Raw genomic sequence first — 20811 nt, forward strand, 5'->3', positions numbered from 1 at the left:
ACGGATAATGGGGAGCATAACCCTTATTCTGAAACATTTATCTTCGCTCTTGATCAACTAATGCATCAATCACGCACATTATATTCAACACAGATGCGTAGGTTAATAGCACTAATTGAGAATTACTTAAAAATTAAGTGTGATGAAAAGAAAAATTATTTTTTAATTTATTTTTTTATTCATCCAAAACTCATCGAAAATATCATTTTCTAACAAGAATTATGATTTGAGCAGTATTTTTTATACATTTTCTACAACTATTAATCTTTCTTTGAATAAAAATCTAATAAATCCAAGCATGGGGAAGCATTGTTAAAAGTTTGGTGAGCACAAATATTCGACCACCAGATGTTTATGAAATCTATTAATAACGGGAACTATTTTTTTAAAATATGATTGAGCAGACCTAGAAAACTTTTGTCATACCACTGTTTCTATCTTAATAATAAATTTTAAACATATATTAGAGAGAATTCCCGTCCTATTCTTCGGTTCAATGTTTATTAACACTTTTTGGGTCTAATCGTTACTAAGTTCCACAACCTTACACACCCATCTAATAACTTGAATGATATTTACCGGGTTACAGTTCCCTTACTCCAGCCTTCTAGATTCTACCGTTTTTAATCCGTTCCGAATATTTTATGAAATACTTTATTTTTAAACACCTTAATTTAAGGCTCTGTTCTTCTCTAAACGTAAGATGCCACGTTTCGCATCCATAAAGAACGGTGGGAAGGATAATAGTTTTGGAAATTCTTACTTTTAAGTTTTTGGACAGAAGGCGCGAGCTAAGCAATTTCGATATTGATAAATTACAAGCATAACCCACCTTTAACCTCACGCCTATTTCCTCATCATTTTTTTTTTTTTCTAGATGCCATAGAACCTAAATACTTGCGGTATAAAACTCCAATGGGAGTCTTGGCCGAAAAAAAAGCCTTAATACTCGATCCTCTCTACCTGTTCAAATGTATTTCCTCCTACACCTATATCACATTGCTCCTGTTGCCACTGATAACCATATATTTGTTTCATTCATTATTTCGAGGCCTATTTAGATAGACAATCCTATCTAAATGATTTTAATTTTAAGAAAATTAACAATCAAAAGAGAAGCTATTATGTTCCACGAGATGTGTAGTTATTGTGATATTACAAAAACTACTTTTTTTTTACAAATATTTTTAAAATAATTCTTTTAAACCACTTTTTTTTTTTTTTAAATCCAGCCTATTTGTACAACTATAGCATAATAGGAACCACTCCTAATTTAAAATAAGAGGCATATATAATAAGGTAGAGTAAAAAAAAATTTATATCATTTCTCCTCTTTTCTTACTCTTATTATTATTTCTCAAATAATATCGAAAATTTATTGATGAATTAAACAACCATACAGAAAAAGTTGCCTTTTGATTTAGCGTGTTTTATTTATTAACTGATACATATAATAAAAATAACGATACTACGATATCTTTGGAACGTAACATTTCAATAGAAAAGTGGAAGTTATTGATCCATTTAAGTATTAAGTGCTGAGGAGGTTCTTCTTTGTCGACGGCGGAAGAAACTGATTAAGGAGCAATGTAAGAGTTTGCTAAGGGGTTAAAAGATTTCTTGTTTAAGACAGTCTAATGCAGTTCTGTTTCAGACAAGTACATTTAACTCATTCGTCTCTCAGCGTCGGTACTTCGTTTCTTTCAGGAATTGATTGAAATGGTAGATATCTTCCAAAAATGCTTAGTTATTGAATAACTAAAAGCTAAAAGGTATTCATTTATAACTTCGAAAGTTGGTGGATATCTTTAAAATAAAAAAAAAAAAATCAAGAAACAGTACATAACTTAAGAACGATCTAATCGATAAAATGTTCGTCATAAAGAGATTAAGTAGAATGAAATATAATACATTTAATTAACAAAAAGGATAAAATATTCATAAGAAAGACACTGGTTGCCTTTTTAAATTATGAAATATATTTCGTGTAGTCGGGAATAACTAAGAGATTAATTGAATAAAATGAAGGAAAATGACCAAAAAATATTTTTTTATTCAGATGAAGTTAAAAAAATTGTCAAATTAATATTTTTTTTTTTTATTACACACTCCAGTAACTATTTATGTTTTATATAAGTTATAAGTTTTCAACTATCCAATACGGGTATATTATGCCATTACAAAAATTAGTTTTTTATTGACTAATAACATACAATATTTAAAATATGGATATAAAATTTGGTAGTAACAGAAACTTAAAAAAAACCGAAAATGTTTAACTAAAATTTAAAAGAATCTCAATTTGGAATTAACATAAAAAAACTGCTTCTGAGAATTTAAAACATTTTTATTTTTAAGACCAATAACTATTGACTATAATATGTAATTTTTATTTTCTTAAAACTTGAACATATTCTGGAATAACATTTTATGATACATGTTTTCAGATTATACATAATTGGTAAAATAATATCTTAAGCTTATGTTATGTTATTTATGTTGTCTTTTCGTAAGCATGAATAACACAAAACTTTTCAATATTATCAGCTATCTTATCATTGAATCGTAAATTATTTTATTTGTTAAGAATAGTTTTCCGTACGTAAACATATAAAGACAATTGTGACATAGAAGGTTATACCGTGATTTGAGTATTGGGGATGTGTTGATATGAAATATCGGGTCAATGGTTAATGTGACTTTTTGGAATGTTGACGTGAAATGTATTGTATTTTGCCGGTGTATATGTGATGAGATTTTCTGTCCAAATGAAGTCTGTTTGCGAAATGCCGACATTTGACATTATTTGCCGATAGTACATGGACTCGATGCTGTTTGAATCAATCAATTATTTTAACTATTTTTGAAAGCTAATTAATATTAATTTAACTATTAAAACCACCCATTATATTTTAAAATAATAAATTCTTTATTAAACACATATTCCTTTATCAACGTTTCGGGGCTCTTCCCCTATCTTTTCAATAGTTAAAACATCTTTTGCTTATTTTTTATTCATATTAGAAAATGTTGTCATAACTAAATGTTTCATAATGTATACTACTGGGATATATATTTTCAACATCAATGGGTTGAAGGTGGTTCATTTTGAAGATGGGGGAAGAAGAGACCTGAAACGTAGATAACTTTTCATAAAACCTTGCCTTGGAAAAAATAAACATTCTAATTGAAAAAAATTGTGTTAAAATAAATAAAGCCATTAAAACAGGAAACAAATTTTAATTTTCTCAATGGCAGTTAACTGCTTTAGCGACGTTTAAGAGATGCCAAGCTAAGGATTTATTGTCCTTAATTCACCTTTCTAAATGAGTTATAAGACATGTTCTGTTTTGTGTGAATACAAAAGATTGAACATGCGTGAACTCTTTAGATTTAGGACCGCGGAGAGAATACAAAATAAGTAATGGGAACTTTACTTGGTAGAACGTGTATGCTATAGAGTGGATGGGGGATGAAGAACAATGTCCAAGCTAGTTAGTAATGCACTGTTTGGTCGAGTGGAGCTATTGTTAAGTCTCCTCCGGTTGATACAAGATTAAACTGTCACAAAACATAACCAAGTCCACTGTTAGCAGTCCTTTTAGCTCCCTTTAGCTTTCTTTAGACCTCTTGCTACGGAGTTCTCTTCTTTATTTGGGGTCTTTCTTATGTGGCCTTGCCTTTATCCAATAAAGGCGTCGTTTTTGCTTTTGTCTGAATTTCCAATTTTGATTTCAGTAAGGTTCAAAGTATGCTGACCCCTCCAATCTACGATATTATCAGCGAACAATATATTTTACCGACTTGATTAGTATGGTACTTCATTTATTTATATCCTTTCACATTTATTCCAAAACTTCGATTTGATTAGTTAATGAAATTAACAAAAGAATTTTATTCGCGAAGAACGAATAAAAAATATATATTTAAGAGTTAAAGCAATTAAGTTATAACACCGCATACGTAAAAAGGTATGTTCTTTTCGAATCAGAGGTACTTGGATTTTTAATGCTCTACCTAATTCTCATAAAAAAAAGTTACATTATTGAAAGTAGAATTGAAAATAAACAAATATAAAATATTTACTGAAACCTTAAACTGTCCCAAGGCATTTAAGAGATGTTGGATAGGTCCGCACTAAAGCACTTCGTTCCTGTTTATAGTACCGAGTGGAGAAAGATGCCTTTGCTGGTGGTTAGGGATACTAGGATGAGTCTATTGATATCAATAATTCTTTGCACACTTCAAACCAAGTTTAGCAGAAAAAAAAAAGCTTTAATTGATTTTGATTTTTCCTAATTATATTATTTTAAATAGATTGAACATAGGTAGCCCGAAATAGCACGATATAGGATTCATTTTTAAAAATATTTGTGTTACTAGCAGCCGAAGACCGAAATAAAGAATACATAAAAATATCGAAAAAAAAATAAAGTACATTATATTTTGCATCTAGTATAGATATCTTATTTTCTTAAAATAGTCAACTTCAGCACATAATCGAAAGGCAATATATATTCTCTCCACACTTCGAGCGCCCAATCGAATCAAATGAGGTATTAAGATTGTTTTCTAATTACAAGTGAAGAGGGAGGGGATGAGTTTAAGGGGAAAATTTATTATCAGTATATTCTCTGCCGTTTTTGTCTAGCACTACAGCCAAATTAAGTTGGAGGATTGAAATTTATCTGTGACATGGTTGTTTTATCAATATTTTTCAAGTTGGTGTAAGAAAAGTGCATGTTAATGGTCTCAACAGATTTCAACCACAAATGTCTTTAAGGTTTAACGCACCTTCACACCCCCAAAAATAAGGTAACAGGGTTGAAAATTTATACTGAAATAGGTTAGAGAAGTGACGACTGATGACATTAACTTTCTTCACCAGTTCTCGAGATTTTCGCTTAGGTTTTTGAAACGCGGCTAATTTCTAAAGCATCTTCAAATAGAGTTAGAATTTTTGAATTTTGCATGAGAACATGATTGATGAAAGAGCCCTTTTTTGAAAGCCCTTTTTTGGGCCACCCATAGCTCAGTGGTTAAGACACAGTCTTACCAATTTGATGTCTTTTGGCGGTGCCGGTTCGAATCCGGCCTGGGACGTTGACTTTTTTCATTGAGTGGCGGTCCCACAAAATGAAGAACTTTGACCCCCAACCATGGTTAGGCAGTATAGGACTCCAATGAGAGTCTTGGCCGGAAAAAAAACAACAGAAAAAACTTATTTCTTTCCCTAACTTTCCATCAATTTTTTTCTTTGTGTGATTTTACAGCAGAAATGCAGAAAATTACATTTAAATGAATAGAATTTTAATGTTTTAATGTATATATTTTAATATTATCTATTTTTATTAATAAGGACCATTATATCATTATAATATTTGCGAAAAAATCATAATAATTTTAAAAAAATTGCTATTACGAAATATACACCATAAAAATATAACTCTAAAAAAAAAAAATCAATTGGAATTTTATAAAATAAACGCTCATGGAGTAATATATATTTGAAAAACAGGAAGGTTGGAAAACAAACAAGCAGGGCTGAGAAGTGTATTATAGATGAGAAGCTATGTAGAAGTTGGTTTGCCTCCTGCTCGCAACCCGGTTCCACGGCACACTGGTTACAATGAATATAAATGAACCGCGACCACTGCTTGGCAAACTTTTAACTTCACTCAGGTATAACATTTTTTTCAATTAATTTAAAAAAGCATTGACAACCTGGAGTAATTATATGAACGTTATAAAAAAATTAAATGAATACTATGGCATAGTGGAGGAAGTCTGATAGTTACGAGAAAAGTTGTATAAATATTTCCCTCCACAGAACTCGACCTGTATTAAATGATGATATATATGAAAAGGAAGAAGCCACAACCTAAAAATACATTCTGCAAACCCTAGAAACTTTGAGATAAAAATAAGGTTTCAGTAATTTCTAACAAAAAATATCACACGCATTAATAGTACAACATTCCATGCTCGAACATTTTTTTACGCTGAATCTGAACACAAGTGATATGATGATAGCTAACACTAAAAAAAAATAAAATAAAATAATAATAATACTTATTAATAAAAAAAGGATTTTTAATAGAAAAATACAAAAAATATACAAGTTATCCGCTACAATACAAATACTGCTAAAGTTGCTTGACCCATCAATACTCATAGAGTCCCAAGTTAATATTTATCTCCTTATTGTTTTGACTATGTTGAGTTAAATTACACAAAAATATAGATTTTACCTTAAAAGATTTTTTTAAATGGATTAGGCATGGGTGTCTGACACACAATATCGAAAGATGGATCATGACTATAATAAATTTTTTTCTTTAAGAATACATGATTTAGTTACTTACAATGCATATTCAATTGAAATCAAGCGGGAATTATTTTTTTCATTCCGTAACTAGAGAAAAGTGTAAATCAGGCAAGTTATAAAAACTCAGAATGCTTTAAAAAATTATTATAATGATTAAGATTTTGGCAACAGGACAATTCTTATTTGTTTTCCGACTAATTAACATGAAACAATCTAGGTACACTGATGTAACTAGTGATATCTAATTATTTTTTATACACTCTGAAAGTAGTGTCAGCCGAAGGTGGCAATAGGTACTGGAGAGTTAATATCGTTAAGAATATAGTAAAATTTTTATAATACAATTAATTGTATACTAATTGCACAGTTCTCTAATGCTGTAGTTTTTTTTTCTCGAAGATTCGTGGGAAAACTTCGTTAATTCAGAAGACGGGAAAGTTAAAGGAAAAATATGACTAAAATACACATAATAAAAAGGAATCCGAGATCACATAAACATAAAGTTGAAATTGTTTTCAGGTTCGATTACCATTCTTTAATGTAACCTCAGGAGGGTGATGAAGTAAAAAACCTGAGGGATCTTAATACTTTTTTTTTATAATGATGATTAATGTAATTTTAATTGTAAGAACCTGCCCATCCACTTGGAAATCCTCTGAACAATTAATTACCTCCAAAGAAACAGAAAAAATTAGAAGGAAAAAAAGGTTTCTATTTAGCAGACTAAAGAAAGTTAAATAACAACTAATTCTGATATAGTTTTAAAGTCAGAAGCTTCTATAGAGGTCAGAAACTACGCTTTTTCCACAAGTCAAAAAATATTTTTCTTTGAGAAAATATTAAATACTTCTGAGTTCACCGATTGAGCTGGTTTAGATAGACACGTTATTAAAGCAAAGGAGGCCCCTTCCAAATGAGACTTTTTGAAGTAGGAAGAACGGGAGAAAAAAAAAAATGCTAGAGCTTGTTGAGGTTAGAGTTTGCTCCCGACAGACAATGTTATCAGGGATGTAGGCTGATTGTCGAGTGGCACAACTCCTACCAACAAGTTACTGCTGGGACAAATCAACCCTCCTGCCTCTTGATTGTCTCCTGCAACTCCCAACAAAAAGGTCTCCTAAAAATTGTCTCCGATGGGAAGAATTCTCCATCTCGCTTTTTAAACCTTACTGCTACTTAGGAACCTTTCTTTTAAACGGTCTTCTATCCTTCTACCTGCAAAATATTCTTTGTTTATTTCAAAAAAGTTATCCAATTTTAAAACATAAACATCTCTCGAGTACGAACAGTAAAATAAAACAATATATATCATAAAGTATTATAAACGAATCAAATACATTTTTTCAAACCACGTTTTAGTACCATTGCCTTTTACGAATTCTAGAATAAGATATTTCCTAAGGATATAGATTCTTGTATAAGAGACAGTAGAGCGCCTGATGAACCGGTGAATAGTGCTATTGTCGTCCCACCATTAGGCTGCAGAGTCAGCACTTGATCGGGTCCTGGGCTGCACTAATTGCAATCTGCAGGTATGCACAGTCTCGGGAGATGGGGAAGTGTGTATTGGTCAAAATACACTTCTATAAGCGGGATGAAATACGAAATTAGATAGTCATATAGAAAGCAATACTAGAAACAAGGGACATTCAATTCAATCGGGACAATACCAATAAAAGAATACCAAGGAAGAAATGCATGTAACGTATGTTTTAATGTAAGCGGTATTTATAGGTTAATTTATAAAATTAAAGGTTTCCACTAAATCAAATTTTAAGAATTAGATATTAAAACCAAAAGCTTACACATTCGTCTTAATATATTCCCTGTTTGTTTTTCAACGGAAACCAGCTTGGCTCGAAAATCTTTTACAACGCGGATTTTTATGTCTATTTCCTCAGGGGAGATTTCTGTTAGTATAAAATAAATGGTATCTTGTTTCTTGTAACAAAATGCTTCACGATATCTTCAGTTGGATTTGAGTTTTAATGAAGATAGCTTTTTACTATCTATGGGAACTTACAGTTTAAAATTATTATTCATATGGATTCTACCCATGAACTATGAATGCGATGTGCTAACATTAAAAGCCATTCAATGATGTCTTGAGGCCAACATAACAGTATGTTAAGGTTATCACGTTACCCTAGTTATTCATATGCCAATAAACGAACGCGAATGTTTATTCCATATCACTACTACGAGTTAATGACTGTCTCATGGAATAGATAACGCACACCATGTGGATCAGACCTTTTCTTTTAATTTTCAAACACTACAATAAAAAAAACTTTTACTATTCACCAATCATAGCATACGATGCTACAACGGGTTCTGTCCGCACTTCAGTTTTATATCGTGGATTAGAATCTGAATTACAGCTCCATAGATAAAAATAAAAATACTTAACTTTAAAATAAAAGCCTAAATAAGAAAAAAAATTCCTAGTTCAGGAAAGAGAAAAAACGAAAAACAGGCGCTAGGATTTTCCAACCTTTTTATTCAATTTGCAATGATTATAAAAATATATGAAAACAAACTTATGTTTACCAAATCTAGGGAAGAAAACTATGACCAATTAGCAACTGATAAAAGTTTATAGATATGAGAGAACTCGAGATTTCTTCACGAAGCTTTGGTATGTGTTTCATTGTGGTTACTTACTTTTATTGCCAGCGGGGCACGTCCGATTGTGCAATAGGGCACACGACTATAATTGAACTAATAAAATAAGATTTTATGGTTTTCTTAGCTACCTTGTTACCTTTTAACTGCCATGCTATCATCAAAAGGATCGGCCGGCGGCTAAGCTAAGCCGGAGGGGAATTTAAAGTTCATTCTTAGAGAGCGAAAGATTTTGCAACATAATAACATGACAGTTGTAGCACATGCCGTTTATGAGTAGCTCTGCTTATATTGTAGTATCGTAGTCTTAAAAAAAAAAAAAGCTCATGCAGAATATAAATTATTTCTGTTTATGTAATATTGATGCATGAAAATTTAAAAAATGTCAACTTTAATTGATTCCCATAATACTAAAAAAAAAAGTGGTGAATTGATAATACAAATAACCTATTCAAAAAAATAAACATATCATTAAAAATTTACAAAGTAAATAAAATAGCCATTAATTTTGGGAGTCAAGAATTTTAAATTCAAATGATTCATTTCAAAACAGAGAATAATTGATATTAACCCGTTTGGCCAAAGTGAACATAAATTTTGTAAGTTTTAAAAGAGCTTAAACCAATTATCACATTTTTAATAGTGCCATCTTGGCAATATAAGTGTATTTATAGTTCCTGAGTGAAATTTATAAATGATAATCCGTCCATAGTTTAAGCCCAACTTTTCGGATAAGATGAGCCATCGTTTTTCTCAAGTAATTATATTCGTACATGCAAGAGTAGTTTATCACGTCGCTATTAGACGGTAAAACAAAAGATACAACATGCATAAAATTCGTAAAAATGTTTTAGTAGACAAAAGTCCAGAGGTTTCGGACTTATGTAAACATTTTTACAAACAAATTCAGAAAACATTAAAACTGAAAAAATGTGCAAGTAGCAAAATAATTTGATAATATTTAAGATGCTTAATGAATATATTCCTTACTTGTAAAACTCAATAAGTGAAAATTTTGTTTTCAAAATATTCTGATAATCTTCAGTCATCTAAATTTTCCATATTTAGGTTTAATTTCCACGATTTATAATATATATATAAATATTAATAGCCCAAAGCAAGGCATCGATGCAATTTATAGATAACTATAAATTAATCTATTTTTATTATCATTTATTTTTTTTTACTTCTCTTTCTCAAATTATTTTTTCATTAGTCAAGTCAATTGTTTATTTTATAAATTCTATAACATCATTTATTTTTTATGTTAATTTCTCTTTTTCTTTAATTATATAACTCTTATAATTTTTACTTTATTATTTATCTTTTTTATTCATAATAGTTAGAGCATTGTAAACAGTTAGGAGTGGCTTTTGCACTAGAATATATCTCGTTATAAATTGTTAAAAATATAATATATATAAAGTCAATGTTATTTCAAATCAAACATACCACAGAGAAATAAATTTGAAAGATGGCGTATTACCTTTCTGTATTCAACTACTTTAGAACTAAGGAAACTTACAATCTAAATTATTACAAAATTGCATCACAAATCAAACTAGTGCTAAAATACACAAGGCACTAATATGCAAAATAAATATAAAAAACTATAATGAAAAATAAGCAGTGCACTATGAACACTTACATGAAAATAACCAACACCTGTTGTATTATAAGCTGGCAAGATACTCACGAAATCCCCCCAAACTGGGGGCCCCAACCTCAGGGGCGAACCCAGGGTAGATTCAAATAATGAGGTCATTGTCGACCGCTTTTATCTCAGACCTACCTGCAACACATAAAATAAATAAGTATAAATGCACACATAATAAGTATGAACCATATAAATTAACATATAATAAATATATAATATGTATGAAAACCGCTGTAGAGCCCTAACAGCCAAGCTAGCCCACCCTCTCTCAACATAATATTACTTTAAATTCAATTTATTGTTTATTTATAACCTTAATTTTTTATGATATAGCGTAAAATTATTAATTCTTTATAAAATAGTTATTGATATATCTATCATAAATCAGGACGCGGGGTAGGTACAATACTATGCCCGCAATACCATGCCAGAGACGCACAGTCGGATTTTATTTTATGCGTAGATGATACACCACTAAATGGATCACTCAAAAACTATTTTACTTAGTCAAAATAAATATTAACTTATTAGATGCCGAGTAATATATCATATTTTATGACTCAAGTCCTTCATTGACAACCTATTCTGCCCTAGAGTGGTAATGTGAAGATACATTTCTAGAGGCCACATCGTAATAAACATTGACTGACTCAGGTGGGAATCGAACAACGTTCTGAACTAATCACTCTGGAACCCTATTCCCAACGCGCTCAGCTATCATATCCCGTTTGTGGAAAATAATAAGTTGTTATAATGTCGAAGAGTGTTGTATAATTATTTTATTTAGTCAGTAATATAATAATAATTTTAATTAGTTATATTGCTCTACAGTCCTGTGTAATTTTTTATTAAAAGTAAGTGAATATTGATGAAAATAAGTAAATTAAATTGTAATTTATTCATTAGAGAATGCAAAAAAAAACTTTATCTTCTTTCTTATTTTTCTGAGTTGATGGGATCATTTAACGAAAGGACTTACAAATCGGAATCGTTTTAAATTATATTTAACTATTACATGAACTTGAGATCCACTGCTTTATATATCAAGAAAAGATATACGGCTGAAATTTTAATAGAAAGTCTAGTCCGGATAGCGTTATTATAACTGACGCCGGTAGTATCAAATGTAAGTTCCAGGCAGAAAAATCCAATTGTTGGAGATTTTTAAGGTTCTATATTTTTTAGGTGCACTAAATCCCAAACTAAAGTTAAATTTAAACAGTTAAGACAACACTGAATAATAATTAATTAAAAATTGAGTTTTATACCTAAATTTGCATAATTTTAAATTTTTTTTTCTATATTTAATTTAAAACTTCTACATTGTGCACTCGATAACGAGTGCTTGGATCGAAAAGATAGGAAACCACTAACGATTATAATTACAAGCAAGTTCCAATAATTAAACTGTTACCCAGATGAAGGGCTTTATAAACAAATTAAATAACTTCTGAGCTACGATCAAACATCAGTTATGCCAAAGGCTTAGCGAGTACTTAGTTCAACGCATGAGAGCTATCTAGATGTTAGTAAGTAAAACTTTAAGCACCTTTGTAACAAGTTATAACAAGTACCCAATAAGAAGACCTCCTATGTGAGCGCTTCTTGACTAGATGAGCTGATGATATAATACATTCCAAACCACTGGAAATAGATTTACTTGGAAAATTTCAATAAAAAATTCACAGATACAATAAGAAAGTCAAATTCACAAATACAATAGTGGTAGGGCTGGAAAGGTTCCAAAAACCCTATCAACTTCACCTTATAACTCCTTCTTATGCACCTCCCCATCCTTCCCCCATACTTCTTTTCGACTTCTGACTATCTATTGTCTTTAATAATTACTGTTTTTTTATTTTCTATCTTCTATGCGAAAATCAACATGAGGAGGACCCTCACCTCCGGATTCTTGCTTTAATAATAGGACCATTTAGAATGGACATTTCACAATTAATAAATAAATATTACAGGTAACCTTAAAATACCAAAGGTAGTAAAAGGAAACAGTCAACACGATTTATTCCCTTTTTCTTATAATAAAGCATTCACTAATTTATTGTTTGTTTTTTTCTGTTTTAGAGGGATCGAAAAATAAATAAAAAAAAAAAAAGAAGTGGAGGAACCAAAATAATATTATAAACATTCTGTTCCCCCAGATGTGAAAGCTTGTTTATAACTTAAAATTCTAGCTACGGAATAAATATTTTAAGGTAAAAATACTATAAAAGGTTTACAATATATTTTATGGCCATAAAATGTTTACAGTATAATGGCGTATTAATAGTTGAGCGAAGATTTATATGTGAAGATGGCCGGGGGGTGCGACCAGCTGATAATAACAAATAAACAAAAAAAATTATTTGCTGACCATGACACAGCTTCTCCACACGTTTACAATATAGCTTCAATATAACAATTTTTTGAAATCCACTCAAAATAGCAAAAGCATTTTTTTTATCTTTATTGAAATTTACAACTGTACATAATAATACATTTAGTAAATTTTATGTAAGTTATAATGAAGTGATATAGGCATATAGAGAAACTACCCATTGGTAGCACTCTGATAAGGTCTCGTGGCTATCTTCTTTTCAGGGGCCTCGGAGGATTGTCAGGAATGAAAAAGGAAACAAGGTTAGAAACCAGTTTATAATGGAAGGAATAATATCTGGTTCGGGCTGGATCGGTTACATATGGAACATTAAGGTCTGTATATAGGATTTTATTTTTGACAAAATAAGGAGCATTGAGGATTTTACTAAGGATTTTGGATTGTAAGGTTTAGATACGACATGAATTCGAAAGTTTAGTGGAGACCAAAAGCAAACAAACTTCGATTTAACAATATTTAAAATTCCACTAAATCTTGGTTCTTCATGGGGCATATTGAAACAAAATATCTACATTTCAACCAAATCTGAAGTCTCAGAAACTTCAACTTTTTAATTTAAAATGTTGTAGTAAATAACATTATTATGAGGTACTTAAGTATAATGATCATCCCATTATGTGTTTTTCGTTGACCGTAGATTCGATATGAGAAGATTGGGAATGTGGTCAGTAAAGAAAGTTTACTCATTTGTGTTTCTTAGCATTCCCAACCATCTTCTCATCGTACTTATATATAGTTGAATAAGATCGAAGTAATAATTTTAACTCAATGAATTCACAGATTTTAGGTTATATACGTAGTTGTATTAGAAAATAAATATTAAGGTTTCGAAATCAAGACTTATCCTTGATATCATTACCATTGAAAGATGAGAGACTGAAAACGAAATTCGCATGTCTTCAGAAAATTTTTGAAAAGCCTTAAAGTACGTATTTATAATAATGAATTACAGAACACAGTAATTCAAGCAGGTAATTGTTAAGTTGTTTGTTAATTAAGCGAGGATAAACCCGAGGCGAAGAGTAATTTGTAAGGTCATCTATCATCATGAGGTGAAACAGACCAAGAAATATAAATAAAAAAAGAAGCAACTCCAACATAACTTGCCAGAAGTTTATGCAGTAAGAAAGAAAAGAAAAACGAATAGGAGGGCCTGGGGAGAACTGTCCAAAACACAGCTGCGCCAAAGTTTACAATTCACACAGGTGAAAACTTACTCCAACTTGCCAAAACAATTGTTCCCTTAACGAAAAAGCAAAATAACTTTATTTAAAAATGAAAACAAACACGAAAAAAAAAGTAACCTATCGCTTGAAGCAATGTATATGTTAACAGAACTTCTGAAAAATATCAAGTTAAATGTTATTTATTTTCCAGGAAAATTCCGAGTCCAATATTCACAAACGAACTCAATTTTACTGGGGGGAAAAATTCAATCGGCCAGTGGCTTAATTATTATTCTTCTGTCCATGATAAGTTGGAAACAATATTCCGAGTAAAATGGACTGGAATAATTAAACCAGGTAACTTTATCGCTGGATCGGACAATGCAGTAATTAAAGAAGCATATAGTGATATCATGTTATATACACAATGCTCCACAATCTGTACTCTACAGTTTCTGGCCGAATAATCATGACAAAGACTTGGACTATATTTATTTGCTTACGTATATACAAGATTAGTAATCGATTCTTCTGTGCACATTAATTTACATTTATTTCATTTTAAATTGTCAGTAAATTTGAAAAATACTACAGGAAAATTTACATAACATCATTTTATTAACATATATTCTCATTTCCCCCCTTCTTTTTCTAAATTCTTAAATAATTAAAAATGATTGTTAAAAATAGCATTTTGACTTGGACTATTTTCTTTATATACGATTATAAACGTAAATCTGTGAATTATTCAAATCAAAATAATAAAATGTAAACACTTAAAAAACTTATCTTCATCGCATTCAGAGATATTTAAGAAATAGTCTTAAATATTGATGAAATAAGACTCTACGGATAAAAGCACAGGGAATAGCATTTGCGATATAAAAATTCGTTAGTACAAGACAATCCTGAAGATGGAACCCTCCGAAACATCAGTGTTTTATGTAAAAAAAAAAAGTTGAATAAAATTAGAGGTTATATTTTTTTTTTTATCTTTATTGTAATTTACAACTGTACAAGATTATACATTTAGTAAATTTCATGTAAGTTATTATGGAGTAATACAGGCGTGTAGAGAAACTACACATTGGTAGCATTCAAATAACGTTTTTACATTAGTAGGTCTCGAGGCCATCTTCTTTTCAGGCTCCTCGGAGGATTTTCAGGAATGGGACCAAGGTTAGAAATCAGTGGGTATGGATGGTTAGAGAGTTTATAATGGAAGGAATGATATCTGGTTCGAGCTATATCGGTTACACATGCAACATTAAGGTTTTTATGAATGATTTTATTTGTGACAAAATAAGGAGCATTGAGGTTTTTATGAATGATTTTCGATTGTAAGGATTGGATACGAAAGGAATTCGAAGGTTTAGAAGAGTCCCAAAGCTCAACTCCATGTCTAGATTGTTGTTATTACAGTCATGTAGATCAGTAGATTATGGTGATAAACAATTCTAAAAATAGATATTACTCAAGATTAATATAATGAAAAACACTATGTGATTCAAATCGTTCATAGATGTAGTTTATATTTGTCTTTGAAGAAAATAGCCCAAATCAACACTATAGTTTACCAATCGTTCATTACCACTCTTAATCAGTTAGATGCAGACTCTTCAGCAAGATACAGGTAAAAATAATCCAAAGGAATCCAATTATTCCACAAAAGAATTATAGACTCAAAATACAAAGATTCTTGTAGCTTGAGCAGCTGAACGATAAGCAAACACATTAATTGATGAGCCACTGCACTGATTAATTAGCGACGAATTGGCATTACGTAGCTGGCGGGCTACAAGACTATATAAGGCCCTGGTCATCAAACAAATGAACCCAGCTAATTGAAACGAGATCAATATTAAAAAAAAAGATAAATATTTGAACATAAGGTCCCAAAGTAAATTGAATGCGCAATGCAACTTTGACTGGTTCACCTAAACAAGCGTTGGCAAAGGGAACAATATTCATTCAGTCATATTTTTACATAACAAAATATATTTTTGAAATTATTAACAATACTCCCATGTTGATATAAGGCTAGGTAGAGATGACATGTGTATCGGTTTTATTGGTAATAAGTTATTAACAAATACAACCGGTCACGAATTTTGGGTATGTGTTCTACTTGTAGAACTTTGACGTCCAAGCAACTTATAAAAGAAAAAATTGTTTTTGTATAAAGTTCACATTTTTAGCGATATTTTAACGATATTCCGAATTTTAAGTGAAATCTTCACACGTGCATTAACGTTAAACTATTCCAAAAGAATGAGGCTGGTAGAATAACATATCTGACTCATTACTAAAGAAGACAAAATTAGTTTGAATTCAAGACCGAAACGAGCTCTGAAACGACCACCACTTTCTAAGATTCTGCTGCAGTTAAGAAGTAATAAATTTTCCTAAAATTTCATTTGAGTCTAAACAATGTCTTGTAGGCTTAATGAAAGCTAATTAATTTTACTTCAAATACTTTATATGGCTGTTTTAGTTAAACGAATATTTATGACGTTTAAATGTAACGATGATTTTTTTTTTTTCAGTTATTTAGGAAAATAGTCAAGTAAATAATTCAGGAGTTATAAAGGGCAAAGTCTAAAGACTTTGTTTGAAATCATAAAATTACATTTTAGATCTAACAAAAATAAACTTTGTATATAATAAATTAAGATTTAAGATTAAGAATTAGTCGATTTTAAAAATCGAATGAATAAATTAAATATTAAAGTAAGTTCAGTTATATTCCATTCATTCAATAATTAATACATGGACTTTAATTTTTTAGTTACAAATTCAAGTTTATAGTTTAATTAATTATCACTTAATTTTTCTTTTTGGCATTGAATTTAAATATTCAGTTATCAAAAACATTATAAATGTTTGTAATTTCTACTTTTATGATAGTTAGGGACAAATTTTAATGTTTAAAAAAGATGAGTGTATTTTTAAAAGTTATACTATGGTTATTTTCTATTTATTAACTGTGTTATTAGTAATTGAAATATTGATATATTTTTAGTACCCTATGTTATGTGGAAAAAAAATTATACTGCGCACCTGTCTGGAAAATTTTCTATTTTTAAAATTCATCAATAAACATTTATGTCATTTAAATTAAACATAACTAATGTATCAAAGTTTAGAAAATTAAGATCAAATTTTTGAATATTTATTTTCCAACGTGTGAAACGCCTTGTAAACAAATAGTAAAAGAAAGAAGAAACATATTTAAATAAAAAAATGTGCCTAGTGGTTTGACGACAGGAGACATCCCCAGTGGGCGTGAAATACGACTAGGGAACATGGGCTATCCTGGGAATAAACATCAGTCTTCAAGAAAGATACTTGTATTTTTCCAATAATGAACATTTTTTTTTTTTATGCGATGTATTGGATTATTTGGTAGAAATCATATCAATTTTCATTATACTAATTTTATAATTTATCGTATCACATTTAGGCAATACATTACCTCCATCTGAGTTACGTTTATAAGCTACATGAAGACGATAGATGAATTTAATTTAATGAAAATCTCAACTTGCTTTGGTCAGGGCAATCAGAGCAGGGTTCGTTTTAATTACTGGAATGATTAGAAGGATTCCAGGGAACAGTCTGGTGGAGGCTCCAGTTACAGTTTGATAAATTCAACCTAACCAACATTAGTGTATTTCCCCACTATAATTGTTTTATCTCAATAGGAAGGTACATACAATTCTCATATAGCAATATTCCATCAAATGTGAAAACGATCAATAGCGAACATTTCCTGCGAAATTCATTCCGACTCTACAAACAGGAAAGGGGAAAGGTCATGTAGGTAATATGAGGATGGATAGCATGATGCTTTTAAATTAATAATTAAAATAATAACAATATCTACAAAAACATTTTTTTTAATCATAAAAAAAAGTTTTGAGGACTGATTCGGGAAAAAAAGTTGGCATCTTTTAACTTATCAGGATAATGTAGTGAGATATTTAAATTTAATTTTATATATTTTTGTCAAATTTCGTACATGAATCCACAATATAAAATTAATAAGAAGCAGATGTATTTTGACAGAAAAACAACTAATTTTGACTCCATCTTTTTAATAATTATACTGATATATAATCCTTCATATATTCTTATATGACTTTATAAGCAACTGGATTTTCTCCGTTTTTTCTTGTATTTATTACTTAGTTGAAAAATATTTCAAAATTCAAAATATTTCTTTAATTTAGATAAATTACTTTTACTACATCCAATATCATCAATATAAATAATTTAAATTATGTATACATGCACACATATGTCAGCTTCATTATCCCTCACACTTTGTGACGACCATTTCTAAATATGCTAAGACGGGGGGTGACATCCAAAAACATCAACGTTGATGCGCTAATTTAACATAAACAAAAATAATAAGGGAAGTACAGTTTAAAAAGCTTAAAAAATTACATTAAAATTTTGGATATTTAAGTACTTTAAAATTGTAGGAAGATTTTCCGGGTGGCAATCTATCTTGGTATTACAATTTTATTCTGATATATAACAATATCAGATATAACAATTAAGATATTAAAATCTTTCTAATAATTATTGACCTATTATTATGCTTTCTCCGCCTTACTGTAGTTGAGGAATAAAGAAACCATGCATTGGTGTTTTATTGATATCATAATATTATGTTAAATGAGATACCTACTATCCAAATAAAATAACGCCGAAAGGGACGAAACGAGTGAACTCAGAAGGCCACGCGTAAATTAATCTTATATATTAGAACAAATTAGATACGTCTTCATTAATTTAAATTCGCGAAAAAAAGAAAATAATCTTGACCAGATGCCAGCAGGTGTAATGGGACGAGTAATAAGGATATCACGTGGAACTGACTAGAATTAATTAACTACTAACCATATTTTTAAACAACACTGATTATTATAAAATATTAAAGAGTTACATATTAAAAATAGTACTGGTAACATCATAGAAATTTCATTTAAAAAAAAAATAAATAAAAGAACTCCCATAGAGAAAGAAGAGGAAATAACCAAGGCTTAGATGAAGATGGATACGAAGAATCCATCCATCCATATATGCATAATCAGCTTCGTCTAACCTCGTTTCCATGATACCGAATTTAATGCTACCTTCTCATAGAGGTCTCGGTGAAACTTTTCCCATCGATCGATGTTAAGGCAGTAGGAGTATACTCAGCAAACAGAAAGTTAATACAAATTGAAAGTATAAGCAAAATTTAATATACAATAAAATAAAATATATAAAACATTAATACTTTTTTATTATGTTTTTGATTTTAAAAAATCGATAGGGCTAGCTACAAAAATCAAACAAAGGTAAAAAAATTCAATTTTCATGATAAATATATAATACATATGTTTTTTGTTTTATTTTTGTTTGAGCGATAATATGTTTTTATTTTTATAAACTTCGTTTTTTATTATTATGATCTATATTCTGTTTAAAATAACTTTCTAACAATATTAAATTGCATTATTGCCACAAACAGTTAAGTTTTACTAATCGTGCGTTGAGTAAACCTACACATTTAATAATAAGATGCCAATATAAACGAATATCAGCTATATACATACGAAAATAAATTTTTATTTGTATATATAGTTGAACGTAAAAATTTATATATAAGATGGTAAGGGTTTCGGTAAAAAAAAAAAAGAACAAATAGTTTATAACTATTTAAATGTCCGACGTTTCGCCTCACTTTGGAGGGCTTCATCAGGGCTGTTCAAAGCGAAAGGTTGAACAGAAGGCAAAAAGTGATAAGAAATTACATATAAATAAAAGGAAGAAAGACATAAAATAGTATCAATATAAAATAAACTTGAATAACCAATGATAATAAAAAATAAGTAATAATGGTAAAAGTAAAACATACGTAAAATATACAGTTAAAAAAGTACTGGAGACGTACATTAAAACAAAAACAATACGGAAAAAAAAATTAGAGATTAAATAAACGTCTGTTGTCGTATGACTCGAATTGTATTTTAAATATTTCAGTGTATTTGAATTGAAACTAGGTAAAATATTAGATAAAAAAAAACAAAACAGTGTAGGGAGACAATGAGGACTGGATGCACTCCTGAGGCTCACCTAGACTCAATAGTGGGTACCCGATCCTTCAAAAAGTTAGGGAGAAAATCTGGTAGTATAGAGTGATCCAGAATAGGTCACCGATATTATTACTTATTAATTACAGACTCGTATGTTTGATACTTTCCTCCGACCCAAAACATCAACAAATCCTTGGTATACAAAAATGAAAAGCCCGTGACGCCTTATGCAGCTCAGGCATACCTTTCTGGAACGCACAATTTATCCACACTCTTGTATGGCGATCATAAACGGTAATTACTTTGGATTTGAACTATTTTTATTATAAAAAAAAAATATAATAAAGAGACAAAATGAACTGTAAATATCAGTAAATATGTTAAACTATAATAAAAATTATATAAATGGAATCAAATAAACTTTTCTACCAGTATTTTAATTACATATTGATTCCGAAGGTTGGAAAAAATCTAAAATTGAGTTGTATTTAAAACATGTAGAGCTTCAATACGAATATTATTGCAATTCTCAAACAATAATAGACAAA

General features: G+C 29.9%; 1 protein-coding gene across 13 annotated transcripts in view; it reads right to left on the reverse strand.

Annotated features, from left to right (window-relative positions):
• Positions 1-20811, reverse strand: part of heph (polypyrimidine tract-binding protein 1 heph) — a 358385-nt gene that overhangs the window by 206010 nt on the left and 131564 nt on the right. For 6 of the 13 annotated variants that reach the window (XM_067045786.1, XM_067045780.1, XM_067045782.1 and 3 more), the window contains one exon: positions 10602-10745. The exons of 3 other annotated variants lie outside the window; for them this stretch is intronic. In XM_067045786.1, coding sequence (XP_066901887.1) covers positions 10602-10718 — 117 coding nt within the window. In that variant the 5' untranslated portion in view covers positions 10719-10745. The remainder of the gene's footprint in view (positions 1-10601; positions 10746-20811) is intronic. 4 more of the 13 variants (XM_067045788.1, XM_067045790.1, XM_067045789.1 and 1 more) reach the window with 3 other exon arrangements.

This window comes from Halyomorpha halys, unplaced genomic scaffold (genome assembly GCF_000696795.3).
Source record: "Halyomorpha halys isolate HHAL.00 unplaced genomic scaffold, Hhal_1.1 Scaffold238.1, whole genome shotgun sequence".
In the NCBI taxonomy this organism is placed as follows: domain Eukaryota; kingdom Metazoa; phylum Arthropoda; class Insecta; order Hemiptera; family Pentatomidae; genus Halyomorpha; species Halyomorpha halys.